A 14355-nucleotide genomic window follows, 5' to 3' on the forward strand; every position below is an offset into this window, starting at 1 on the left:
TAGGTCGAAAATCTCGACTCTCAATTGAGAACAAACTGCTCATTTATAAAACAGTCATCAAACGTATATGGACGTACGGTATAGAATATAGAACTATGGAGTTGTGCCAGCAAATCAAATACAAAAATTATCCAAAGAAGTCAATCAAAAATTCTACGCACCATCGCAAATGCCCCGTGGTACATTTCCAACCAAACCCTTCATAGAGACCTAAACATCCCGTTAGTCAGCACAGTAATTCAAGAAAGAGCCAACAGACACCACGAGAAATTGGAAGGCCACCCCAACCAATTAATATTACCAATACTGCAGCCACTAAACAACAGAATATTGCGAAGATTATAGCCCATAGATCTTCGCTGAAACTGAGGTGAAACCGCTGGGTGATGTACCTCATAACGCCATTTTAGTGTACAATACTATAGTTAATATATATATAAGTTATTGTACTTGTTATCAAATTAACTCATAGAATATGTAATTCTGATTGTTAATAAATGCGTACAAAAAAAAATGTAGAATTACCCTTTAAAATTTGTCGCACACCATGTATTAATGAAAAACACTGCTAGTTGGTAAAGGACCTACCTAACTTTTTTCCGACATAAGCGATTGAATAAAAAAACAGAATGTTAAGAAAATCGGAGGCTATAGTTGGGTTTTAATTTCAGTATGTAGTTTATAAATGCTAGAATATTCCACGCCACAGGGTGTTGTGAACTTTGAGAAAAAAAAAACAGTTTGGTACACCCGGTATACAATGACAATAATTTACCTGTCTAGCAACAGCATTACAGCGAGATTGTTTAAGAATAAGGCTATAACATATTAAAAAAGTCACTTAAATCGGACGATAGGTCTAGGAAATTCGAAACATCAAAAATTTCCCATTTTTAAGGTGGTGCCTTAATTTCTTGGGGTAGTGTATTATTAAGGCCCTGTATTTGACAGCTCCCCTGTGTTGCCACATCTAATATGACGCATGGCCTGGTCAAATAAAGATGTGGTCTGCATTCAATAATCTAAAATGGAGATTTGATATAAAGTTGCATAATTTTTTTATATGGTATGGTTGTGGTAAATACGTGCCCAAAGATAGTAGAATTTTCAACACCCTGTGTTTATTCTGTAATTTCAATTTTTTAAGTAAGAGGCTACATACATGTATTATCGAAGTGCAAATGGAAGAAGATTTGACTGACACGTGACAGTTCCTTCTTTTCAATAAATAAAGTTTCCTATTAATTACAAATTTTAGAATAATGGAAACAGAATCAAATATTACTGAACTAGGAGATAGAAAGTCCTACGCGGGCATCCCAGAAGCCGAATTTGTGGTAAGTTCTTTCATAAAAATACAAAAGCATGCGGCTTCTAAAAATAAATGATTCTAACCTATTTTCACCTTATGAAAATTTAAATTCTAGGAAGATGTAGACGCTTACATGCAACGATCTGAAAATAACAGTAACGTAGACGAAGTTTTAAAAAAATTAGACAGCCAGCATGCCAAATATAAATTCATGGAATACAATTTATTGTCAAAGAAGAAACGGCTACTCAATCAAGTCCCAGAGTTGAAAAGATCCCTCACTATGATAGAGAAACTTGAGGAGGAAAAGGAAGAGTTCGAAACGCAGTTCCTGCTTAGTGAGCAAGTTTTTGCGAAAGCCAAAGTTCCTCCCACTGAGACTGTGTGTTTGTGGTTAGGTGCAAATGTAATGTTGGAGTATACCTTAGAAGATGCGAAAAAACTGTTGACTCAAAACATTACGGCAGCGACGCGGAACTTGAGCTATGTTGAACATGATTTGGACTTCCTAAGGTAATTCTATTATTTTGACATTTTGTTTATTTAACCCTTAACCCGAAACATTGGCGTAATAGGCCAAAACCCTGAATATCTGCTGATCGCGGCAACAGTGTAACCCTTACACGCACATCGGTTTAAATACATTCTGAGCACTCTGTACTCTGTAGTAAGCTTAGTCTTTTAGTGTTGCTTCATTGTAAAGCATACTTTACAAAGTTTATTGAAGCAATATCAATATTCATCAATATGTTGAACATGTAAATGAGTACATTGAAACAATAATATGTATGGCAATTATATTGAAGAATATCAAATAAGTTTGATTTTGATTGAAGTCCCATCAATATATTGAGGCACTGTCAATATTATTGACACTGTGTGAGGGGTATACACCATATTGTTTATTTAGCCCTTAACCCGAAACATTGGTGTAATGGGCCAAAACCCCCGAATAGCTGCTGATCGCGGCAACAGTGTAAACCTTGCACACACATCGGTTTAAATACATTCTGATTTAGTGTTGCTTCATTGTAAAGCATACTTTACAAAGTTTATGAAAGCAATATCAATATTTATCAGAACATGTAAAGACCCGTGTTGAGCTGCCCCCCCCCCCACTTGCAAAAATCAAAAAACAAATAGCCGTGATTTATGAGCTCTCATATTCCGCAAACTAAAAATTTTGAGCTTGTTCCACTGAGCAGGAATTTGATACTTTAGTGGGGGGGGGGGGGCTGAGCCCCCACTACTTAAAAATAGGAATATTGAATCAGTTTTTGCGGCAGAATTACGAGCTATTTATGAGCTCTTGAAGTTATATAGTTTCGATTTTTGAGCTCATCCCCTTCACCCCCAAACAACCCTTTAATTGATTTAACTTAAGAGAAAAATGCTGAGAAAACTTAAAATATATCGTATTGCGGATATAATTCCTATAGCTTATATACTCTAAGAATAAACTATTAAATCACGTGCATTTCGATTATTGAGCTACAACCACTTCGCAAGAAAACCACCCTATCTTCCCGGCTTAAGAGAAAGTTGTACTTAAAATGCATTAAACTAATTATTTGGCGATTACATATCATTGAATAATTTATAAGCTTCCAAATTACGCGCATTTAGATCAGTAAATTGCAATTTATTTTGTATAGTGCAGTCACTTAAGGTAAAAGTCAACGATTACCTTCAATTTGGGTGAACCTTCATCGATTTTCACGAAAATTGGTCAGTGGTTAGAGGATACGTCAAGAAACAAAGGTGACATGGTATCACCTTGCGCCTTTACCCTGAGGGTGGATACCAACCCTTCTCGGGGGTGAAAATTATTTTATTAAAAATAACTGCACAAATCAATAAAAGAACAAATTAAAAGCAAAATTTATTATATAAAGTTAATAAAATAAGTCAATACTTTTTAAGTTATTAAAGATCAAAGATTTTAATTATTCATGAAAAAAATGCATGTTATGAAGCGGTTTTTCGTAAATCACTGAAAAACTAAGTTTTTACAAAAAAGTTAATAGTAGTTTAATTCGTATAGCTTATATTCTAAGAATAAACTCTTAAATCACGCGCCTCTCGATTATAGAGCTACAACCCCTTCGCAAGAAAACCATCCCATATTCCTGGCTTAAGAGAGAGTTGTACTTAAAATAATTTAAATTAATTATTTGGCGACTACATATCGTTTAATAATTTATGAGGTAAACCTTCGATTTCGGTAAATCTCCATTCATTTTCACGAATTAACAATAACAACTTGGGGTTTTAACCTGGGGTATGTCACCCCTTCTCGGGGGTGAAAATTACTTTATTAAAAATAACCCCACAAATCGAGAGAGGGACAAATTGTAAGCAAAATTTGTTATATAATGTGATTAAAATAAATCAATACTTTTTGAGTTATTAAAGATCAAATATTTTAATTTCTGTGAAAGAAAATGCATGCTTTAAAGCGATTTTTCATAAATAACTCAAAAACTATAAGTTTTTACAAAAAAGTGTTAATTGAAGCTAATAAAAAATATAATAAATTGCTTACTTGAAAAACCCTTTAATGTTAATTTAAAGTAAGTTATTGGTAATTAAATGTATATTTTTTTCTGTGACTGTTTAAATATAAGGACTCAAGCTTATATAACGGGAAATAGACACATTTTATAACACTTAGGTACAGTAGAACCTCGATTATCCGTCAGGGCACCGGACCAAGGGTATGACGGATAATCGAAAAGACGGTTAACAGAACATTAAAAAAAAATAAAAATTGATAATAAAACTCTCAAATTTTATTTGTATGTTTTATTTGATGATATAAGAGAAATTTGTGTTCGTGTTAATATTGTCGAATTTGGTTTAAAATATTCTGAAATCTTTGTTTGTTTTACTGATGCTTCACATTTTGCAAGGACTGATTTTCTTATTCGGCGTAAGATCATGCAATCTACTGTATTGGATTCTTTTTGTCGAGAATACCACTCGATGAATGGTTGGTTGCATGTGAGATGCAGCTTGTCTAGCTGCTTTAGGCAAATCTTTGTCAGTTGAAAAAGCATCATCGACGTCGCCACCGTCAAATTCCAAGTTTGTGTCAGCTTCTAAATCTGTTTCGTCAGCCTCTGTTTTGCCATTTCAACAATTTCATCATCTGTCAGCAATCGATAGTCATTTGCGTCCTCATCACAAATTAACCATTCGTCATCTTTGGGCAACGAAAACAAAACAGTTGATTCAGCCATAACTTCATTTGTTACCGCACTGTACATTTCAGCGAATTTCGATTGGCTTATCACAATGCTAAAAAAATGAATTGATGACTCAATTTTTTGCTTATGTACTTAATACAACTTATGTTCGGACCCTGACGGTTAACAGAGGTGACGCTTAATGGAGAGACGGATAATCGAGGTTCCACTGTACTAAATACTTGTCAAAGTACTTAGAAATACCTATCAAAAATGAGCTCCAGAAAAAGTTAATAGCATCAAAATCCGCTCACCAATTTCCTTGAAAATGAATGGAGATTTACCGAAATCGAAGGTCATAGTTGATTTTTACCTTCAGTGACTGCACTATAGAAAGAAAATGGCAATTCAATAATTGAGATGCATATATTTTGCGAGCTGCTCATAAATTATTAAACGATATTTAGTCGCCAAATAATTAATTTAAGTTATTTTAAGTACAACTCTCTCTTAAGCCGGGAATATGTGATGGTTTTCTTGCGAAGGGGATGTAGCTCAATAATCGAAAGGCGCGTGATTTAAGAGTTTATTCTTAGAATATAAGCTATACGAATAAAACTACTATTAACTTTTTTGTAAAAACTTACAGTTTTTCAGTGATTTACGAAAAACTGCTTCAAAACATGCATTTTTTTCACGAATAATTAAAATCGTTAATCTTTAATAACTTAAAAAGTATTGACTTATTTTAATAACTTTATATAATAAATTTTGCTTATAATTTGTTCTTTTATAGATTTGTGCAGTTATTTTTTATAAAATAATTTTCACCCCCGAGAAGGGGCGAATTTCCACCCTCAGGGTAAAGGCGCAAGGTGGTACCATGTCACCTTTGTTTCTTGAGGTATCCTCTAACCACTGACCAATTTACTGATTTAAATGCGCGTAATTTGGAAGCTTATAAATTATTAAATGATATGTAGTCGCCAAATAATTAATTTAATGCATTTTAAGTACAACTTTCTCTTAAGCCGGGAAGATAGGGTGGTTTTCTTGCGAAGGGGTTGTAGCTCAATAATCGAAATGCACGTGATTTAATAGTTTATTCTTAGAGTATATACGCTATAGGAATTATATCCGCAATACGATATATTTTAAGTTTTCTCAGCATTTTTCTCTCAAGTTAAATCAATTAAAGGGTTGTTTGGGGGTGAAGGGGATGAGCTCAAAAATCGAAACTATATAATTTCAAGAGCTCATAAATAGCTCGTAATTCTGCCGCAAAAACCGATTCAATATTCCTATAAATTCCTGCTCAGTGGAACGAGCTCAAAATTTTTAGTTTGCGGAATATGAAAGCTCATAAATCAGGGCTATTTGTTTTTTAATTTTTGCAAGTGGGGGGGGGGCAGCTCAACACGGGTCATGTAAAGAGTACATTGAAACAATAATATTGAAGAATGTCAAATAGGTTTGATTTTGATTGAAGCCCCATCAATATATTGAGGCACTGTCAATATTATTGACACTGTGTAAGGAGTAGTTAGTTAGGAGGAGGAGGAGTAGTTAGTTATTTATTTTATAAATTTGCATTGCTACACTTTTTTAAACAGGTATTTGAAGGTACTTTTTTCACACTTTAAATTGAATTTAAAAAAAGTTACTTTAAGCCAAATATTTTAAATTTTGTGGACATATTACCTTTATCCACATAGTAAAAATAATTAAAAAATGTTAGGGTTAAGTGGATAAAAGAGTTAAGTATCAAAAATGGGCATTTATTGTCAAAAAAAATTGCAATACGAACTGTAAAATTAATAAAAACATATTTTTTAGTAGGTTGTTTTTTTCTTTTTGGGATTTTTTTTATTTTCCTCCATCGCGTTTTCATAAAACCATCTATACTCTTCGGGAACAAATTTTATTCGGTCTCTTAAATTTCCCAGTTTTTCCAAACTCAAACTACCAGTTTTATTTTCCAGTCTTCTTGGTCTATATTCTATATATTCAGTTGTGGTCAGATGTGCTGTCCTTTTTTTTTCTTAAATCTACTTGCTGAAATCGCATGTAGTCATTAAAGTATCTATGTCTTATAGAGATAGAAGCCTAATTCGTCCATTCTTATCCAGTTTACGTAACACGAAAATTGACCTTTTGATTTGAAGAGTTTGTTTGCTTTTTACACAAATAGAGGTTCGTCAGCAGACCTTCAAAGAAGTAGAAAACATTCTCCATATTTACACATTTTACATGGATAAAGGTATTATGTCCAAATGCGATTTTGGACATAATACCTTTATCCACTAGAATTCGAAAATCTAGTGGGACATATTGCTTTAATACCTTCCTGTTATTTTTATTTAGCTAAAAATAGGATATTTTAAAATTTTAAAAGGTAAAACAACATATTATAAGAACAAAAACCTAATAAAACAATTTTCTCAAAAAATGTGACATATGACCTTTATCCACTTATGTCTTCAATTGTATCCTGCTTTATTATAAATGCTGAAATGAGTGCAACTAGGTGTTGAAACAGTTGCTCATCCATTCCTAAAAAAAATTTGTAGTTATCTGGCTCACTGTGGAGTCCTAGGAGCAATTCCCGATATCCATGACTTGAACATCTAGTTAACCAGTTTTTTATCCACACTGTTCTTTGCCTCCTTTTTTTCCTCTTCTTGAGAACCAAAGCAGATGTGATTAGAAATTTTAGATACATTCTCGTTGATTGCACAATTGAACCTGACACTTTATTGATCAATATTATTGAGTTGTGTAAGGGCTACAGTTTTTTGACCATTAATTCGTCAATAATATTGACCATGTAAAATACGCTTAACAGTCATTTTGTAGGTAAACATGCAGGTCCAGTAGGCCAGATATATCAGATTCCGGTGTTTCTATTGTTACAGATTGTGTATTGGTGAACAATAAGTATTTTATATTTTGTTTATAATAACCATAATTAATCGAACAATTTGTATTTTTGTAGTGAGCATGGGTAGGGCAGGACCCAGTGACATTGGTAATACTGAACCAGTAAATCTGGCTGACTCAGATTTTACTAATAAAATACAAAAATTAAAGAAATTATATTTCATCATTTCAGATTATCAGAAAACTAAAACAATAGTAATGAGTAAAGAGCCAATCAAATACAAAAATAGAAATTAATGGAAATAAAATATGTTGGAATTACATTGTCCAGCTACGGAGACTTGTATAAAGATGTGAGAAATCGAGTACAAAAAGCAAATAGATTGACAGAATGCCTTAATAACACTGTCTGGCGAAACCGACATATTAACACTGCATGTAACTTTTTTAGTATTGTAATATAATTCAAATCCTTCTAACAACTTATAGTCCTATGTTTTGGCTATCTGTGGGCAAATTTTGAGCCAAATCGATTGTGATGTATTTTGGGAATTGAGGAAAATTTAAAAAACGGTATTTTAACGTTTTCTACACTATAAAATTTGATCAAAAACTTGGTTTGAATGAAAATAACTTGTTATAATGCCATATAATGACATTTTTGAGTCCCTTCTATTAAAATATTATGTTTTCCATTGATACTTTACGATAGAAAATGCAAATTTGTTTAAATAAATACCAAATCATTGTAAAATCGCTTAAAATAACATTTTGAGAAAAAAAAGAAGAAGACAATTCCACCTTAAATGTTTTATTTCTACATAATACCAATTTCTCGATATACCAGTTTCTCGATACCAATTTTCAGACAAATCGGAGATCCAAAATTGAGTGATTTGAAATGGAATCACTATTTTTCTTTGCTTGTTTATATCTAACATACCTTACAATTTGTTGCCATTTTTTTCAATAGACCATAATTATTATGTTTTGCATTACTGCTAAAATTACCATGTTTCGGGTTAGGGGCCGTTCAAGTATTACGTAACGCAGGTTGAGGGGGGTGGTCAAAAATTGCACGCAATACTTGAACGCTCCCTTATGCGTCTTGTATTTGCCACACTAAATGCATAGTACATTTTTTATGTGATGACCTGAGAAAGTTTTTCTATTTCAGGGGGTAGGTGCAAAATTTTTGAATCCAATGCTATTTAAATGCATTCATTTTTTTCGAATTCTGAGAAAACTAATATCTGGACCTCGGAGGTAAACTACACTATGTCGACATGGCGTTTTTCTGAACAAGTTTTTTTAATCCACTAGTTTTATTAGTTGGATTATAGAAATTGATTATATATTATCATTAAAATATAGACATATTGTCTGTCAAACAACTATGGCATATATCAGATTTTTATTACCATTCTAAGTGCTCTAAACTTTGTTGCAAACACACGCTAAACACAGTTGTTTGAAATGACATAGTGTAGTTTACCTCCGAGGTCCAGATATATATTTTTGAAAAATTTAAACGCAGAATGAGATTACATTATTACTGAGGGCCAAAAATCCCTTTGAATAAACAAAATGTTTTTTTTTGAATGAGATATTTGAAATTTAAAATCACACTAAATTTTCTCTTTTTCTCACCCCTGTAACTTATTTTTTTCAAAGACACTTATTAGTTTTTTCAGCATTCGAAAAAAATGAATACATTTAAATAGCATTGAACCACAATTTTGTGCCTACCCTTAATGCTGATGTATTTTAAAAGAATGTATACTATGTGACTCTTTTTTAGAGATCAATTTACAACAACTGAAGTGAACATGGCAAGAGTATACAATTGGGATGTCAAAAGGCGCCAAGCATTAAAAGCAACAGCAGCAAAATAATACAGAGACGTTTTTGATAGAGGCCAATATAATAATTGCATTTTCTCATTAAATTATTTTATTTTTATTAATAAATTAATATTTACCATCATTGTAATCTACATCCAAGCCCTTGATTTCAAATTGGCTGCCACAGAAGAACGATTTTGTTTCTTAAGTATTAAAAATCAAATAATAATTAATGTGATCTGTATTTCTCAAGACATGTGACATCAATTGCACTATATTTTAATTATTTTCTTTGCTTATTTATAGTTAATTTCATTTTTATTATTAAAAAATTGAAATCTATTAGCTTTTTTATTTTCAATGTACATACTTGTAACTTATAATCAAATATCTTGCCAGTCTCCCTGATGTAAGTGGTCCATTAGTTTAGTTTAGTTTTAGTTTATTAGGTCCATTAGTTTATTAAATAAGTTATTATTTATACAAGATTGCACAAAGGTGTCTTAAATCTCTTATGAATGCTCTATAACAGTGTTTCCCAAACTTATCTAAAGCGCGACCCCTTTTTGTTAAAAAAATTGTTCACGACCCCCTACTCATCACCCAAACCAAAATAGCGACAAAAATAGCGTGCCTAATTTACAACTGATGGTTTCTCAAATTTTATTTTACTTTACTATTTAAATTCAAACTAAATACATTTAAAAAATTCAACAATTATTTTAATAATTGCGATCTGTCCCACTAGTACACTAGTAGTACTTCTGCCAGACTAGCATTTACAATAAAAATAAATAATAAAAAGTCGACTGCACATTGTACACCGCGACATCTTTGTGTCTACATCGCAATACTTTTCCATTATATTCGCGAAGGCTCTACTCCTTACTTCGCTACTAGATGGCACTCTGGAACGTTCTCGTAAACTCGTTTTGGCTTTATATAAGCGGCGATGTGCAATGAGACCTCAGTTCGAAACAGCACGTTGTGGCGAATGCAGCGGTATTAAGTAATGAGTAAATATTTTGCGACTTACGTATTCCCGTTTACGTATTTACGTCTACGATAAATTACAAATTATGGATAAGTTTTTAAAAAGAAATTCAGAACCATCTACGTCTGAAAGTGGCAGTAATAAAAAGAAAAACAGACTTTACAGTGATGAATATCTTAAATATGGTTTTACCATTATTTCCAATAAACCACAATGTGTTATTTGTGGAGAAGTATTGTCAAACGAAAGCATGAAGCCATCAAAGTTACTTCGACATTTAAATAGCAAACATCCAGATAAAAAAGACAAACCCGTAGAATTCTTTGAAAGAAAGCTAAACGTCCTTCACAAACAGCAAGATACTTTTCAATTGGCAACCACTACTAACGAAAAAGCATTATTAGCAAGTTATAAAGTTGCTTATCGCGTTGCCAAAACTAGTAATCCGCACACAATTGCTGAAAATCTGATTTTGCCAGCAGCTGTTGAAATGGTACATATAATGATTGGTGAAAAAGAGTCTGCAAAGTTAAAAACAATACCTCTGTCAAATAATACTATCCAAAGAAGAATTAGTGATATGGCAGAAGATATTCAAGCGCAAGTTGTGGAAAATCTTAATAAATGCACGTACTTCTCTCTTCAAATGGACGAATCCACGGATATATCTAACTGCCCAATTTATTACGTTTGTAAGATTGTACAAATAATGGCATTCAAGAAGATATTTTATTTTGTTCCCCATTGGAGACCAATACCACTGGAAAATGTTTATTCGACAGTTTTGTGAAACGCACAAGTAAATATGTTATTGACTGGGGAAAATGTATTGCTATATGCACAGATGGCGCTAAAGCTATGACAGGACATCAATCTGGTCGTGTCGTCAGATTATAAGAAATAATGCCTAATGCCACATGGAGACATTGTTTTTTACATCGAGAAGCTCTGGCGCCAAAAGCTTTACCTCCTGAAATGGACTGTGTTATGAAATCCATCATTAAAGTTGTAAATTCCATTAAAGGAAAAGCTTTACAGACCCGTATTTTTCGAAAAATCTGCGAAGACATGGGTGCTATATTTCAAAATCTTCTTTATCACACCGAAGTAAGCTGGCTTTCAAGGGGCAACGTCTTAAAAAGAGTATTTGACTTAAGAGCAGAGCTTTTAATGTATTTGAAAGATGAGAAGTCCCCATATGAAAATCAATTTTCCGATCCTATTTGGCTTTTGAAACTAGGTTTCCTTGCTGATATATTCGAACAATTAAATATTTTAAACAGTAATTTGCAAGGTCGCGACATTAATATAATTACAGCCACAGATAAAATTAAGGGGTTTATAAGAAAAATCGATTTATGGTCAACTTCACTTGGCAAAAAGCAGCTCGATTCATTCCAGTGCGTTCAGGAAATTATAGAAAATGTATGTTACAGTGCTACAAATTTTGAACAAGTTTATGCAGGCATGCAAGTTACTTTGCTTAATTTAAAACAACAGCTCTGTGATTATTTCCCCGAAGAAATTCAAAACAGTTACGACAGTTGCAGATGGATGCTGAATCCGTTTTTAGCCAATTCCTTTCAACATGCTGAAATACCAATAAACATGAAAGAACAACTTATTGAAATATCAAGTGATGGAATGTTGAAGCTCCAATTTTTTTCCCAGAACCCGGACGAATTTTGGACCAAAAAGATGCAGGAATACCCTCAGTTGGCGAATGAAGCTGTAAAATGTTTGGTTCCATTTGTAACATCATATTTATGTGAGTTAAGTTTCTCGTCTATGACTGCCATTAAAACAAAAGTGAGAAATCGTCTCATACTTGAAAACGATATAATTGTGTGTGTCTCAAATACATAGCCTAGATTTGAAAGACTAGTTTCAAAAAAACAGGCGCATGGGTCTCATTAACATTGTAATATTTGACTTTATTTTTTTCTTTTACTTTTAAGGACTTTTAATATTTAGTTTTATGTTTCGTTTGATAATTAATTGTTAATTTTTATTTACGGCTTTATTAAAATAAAAATACATGATTTAACAAAGTAGTGTTTTTGTCTTATTTGTCTTTCCACACTTTGGGAAACACTGCTCTATAAAACCAAGTAGGTTAAATAATTCGTCAAAGAAATTGATCCTGAAGCAAGAAAAAAGGGGCTTAAAATAAACAAATCAAAAACGAAGTACATGACTGTCAAAAGAACGCGTGGATGCCTTCACATCTGGGCATAGAAATCAATCAGAATAATTCCGTAAGTACCGAAATTAATGCATGTATTTCTATTGGGAATAGTACATAAAAAAATTGCTGGCATAGCCAGACAGGCAAAGACCCATCCAGGGCCAAAAGAAGAAGATTAAATAACTATACGAACAACTCATAGAGTTATATATTAGCATAGAGAGAGTGTCATTCAGAGCGAAGTGACGACACCATCTTTTTTATTTGGATTAGTGCTGTTTCACTCTTACGCATAGTAAAGCTGTTACAGTTGTCCTCCTCTTCCGTGCCTATCTTCACACTGAATGTCATCGTAGATTTTCGATACAATGTGTTAGAAAGAGATGCCGCAAACCAGTCCACGAGATCTTGTCGTCAGGAAGCGCGGAAGGTAGGCTCCCTCTATGTTAATATATACCTCTATGAAACAACTACAGGAATAAAAAACTGTCAGAAGAGGTATCAAAATAAACAAATGTCAGATACAAAACAAAGGGCCTAGCCAGGCAAGATGATGAAAAGTGCCCCCAACTCGATTCGAATTCCATATAGGTCACTGTTGAGCATATATAGTGAAACTAACTTTCTGAAATTTTTAGCCCCCTAGGTCGTCATGTGACCCACCTAGAGCCTAATTAGGCTTTTTATGTTTTTATTTTTTATCTCAGCCGCATCGAGAACTAGCGAAAAACTTTAAATAAAAAAGTTGTAAGCTTTAAAAAGTTCTTTTTTTTTGTGAATTTGATGGCCTTGGCTGAGCCAATTAGCCAGACATTTTATTTTAAAAACAAACAATTTTTTTTCAATCAGAGGAATTTTTTCTGTATTTCTAACTCTAAATATATGTACATAAGAAAATAACATACTATTCTTTTTCTCAGGATCATCTTTCAGTGCGTCACAGTTTTTCGATTTCTTTCTAACGCATTAAATTGTATGTGACAGAAAAAAAGGCACGTCCGTGATTACAGACATTTACAACATTTATTCTAGTTATTCTAGTTGTCGATAGATGGCGCCATAATTAAAAAATATTTTTTTTTAATTAGATAATAATATTACAAATATAATCTGTATAATTTATAAGACTATACAAATCAAAGAAAATACCATTTTATAAATGCAAGAAACACATTTGATTTGTTTTTATTCCAAATTGAAAATAAAATGTGACAACTGTCAGATTTAACTAAAATGTCATGTTAGAATAAATGTCATAAATGTGTATTATCACCGACTTACCCTTTTTCCTATCATTTGTTACGCACTGAAAAATGCTCATGAAAAGGACAATACTATCTAAATAAATACACTGTTTTGGATGTAAATATTTTTTTGTATATATTTATTTTTTTTATATATTTTTTTTATTATATTTTTCTTTTTTTTTACTACGCTAAGACATACACCCGATTCAACTTCTCGGAGGTTTACATCTTCTTAGTTTTTTTTTTCTTTTTTTTTGTCTCTTTCTTTTACACTTATTTTTTCTTGTTCTTTTTTTTCAATTTTAATATACAATAATTACTTAAATCTACAGGGTTAAAAAAATTAACAACAAAACACACATGTTTGTTTTGTTTTAACAAACATGCCTGTTTTGTTTTAACAAAATTACTTAAATACAGGGTTAATTATATTGCTACAATTTATATTTACAGTTTTTGATATGTTCGTAAATTGTTTTTAATATCTTCGTATTAATATTAATATCTTATTAATATCTTCAGAAAAAATCAAATTCTTTAGGTAGACGGGAAGTGCAATTTTTAAAATATTAAGATTATCATAAAATTTGTTTATATTTACTGATTGATGGGAACATTCGAGGAGAATATGTAGTAGATCACCTTCTTTTCCACACTCACAGTTAGGTGACTCTGTGAGACCCAAACTGAACATATGAAGGG

General features: G+C 32.2%; 1 protein-coding gene across 1 annotated transcript; it reads left to right on the forward strand.

The window, feature by feature from the left end:
* Nucleotides 1-1045: 1045 nt before the first annotated feature.
* On the forward strand, nucleotides 1046-9566 carry LOC114328671 (prefoldin subunit 3). The gene is made up of 3 exons (XM_028277589.2): nucleotides 1046-1337; nucleotides 1428-1825; nucleotides 9182-9566. Exons 1-3 carry the CDS (start codon nucleotides 1263-1265, stop codon nucleotides 9273-9275), a joined length of 567 nt encoding a protein of 188 aa, XP_028133390.1. The 5' UTR covers nucleotides 1046-1262; the 3' UTR covers nucleotides 9276-9566.
* The last annotated feature ends 4789 nt before the right edge of the window (nucleotides 9567-14355 follow it).

The sequence above is a fragment of the Diabrotica virgifera genome, chromosome 6 (assembly GCF_917563875.1).
Source record: "Diabrotica virgifera virgifera chromosome 6, PGI_DIABVI_V3a".
NCBI classification, from domain to species: domain Eukaryota; kingdom Metazoa; phylum Arthropoda; class Insecta; order Coleoptera; family Chrysomelidae; genus Diabrotica; species Diabrotica virgifera.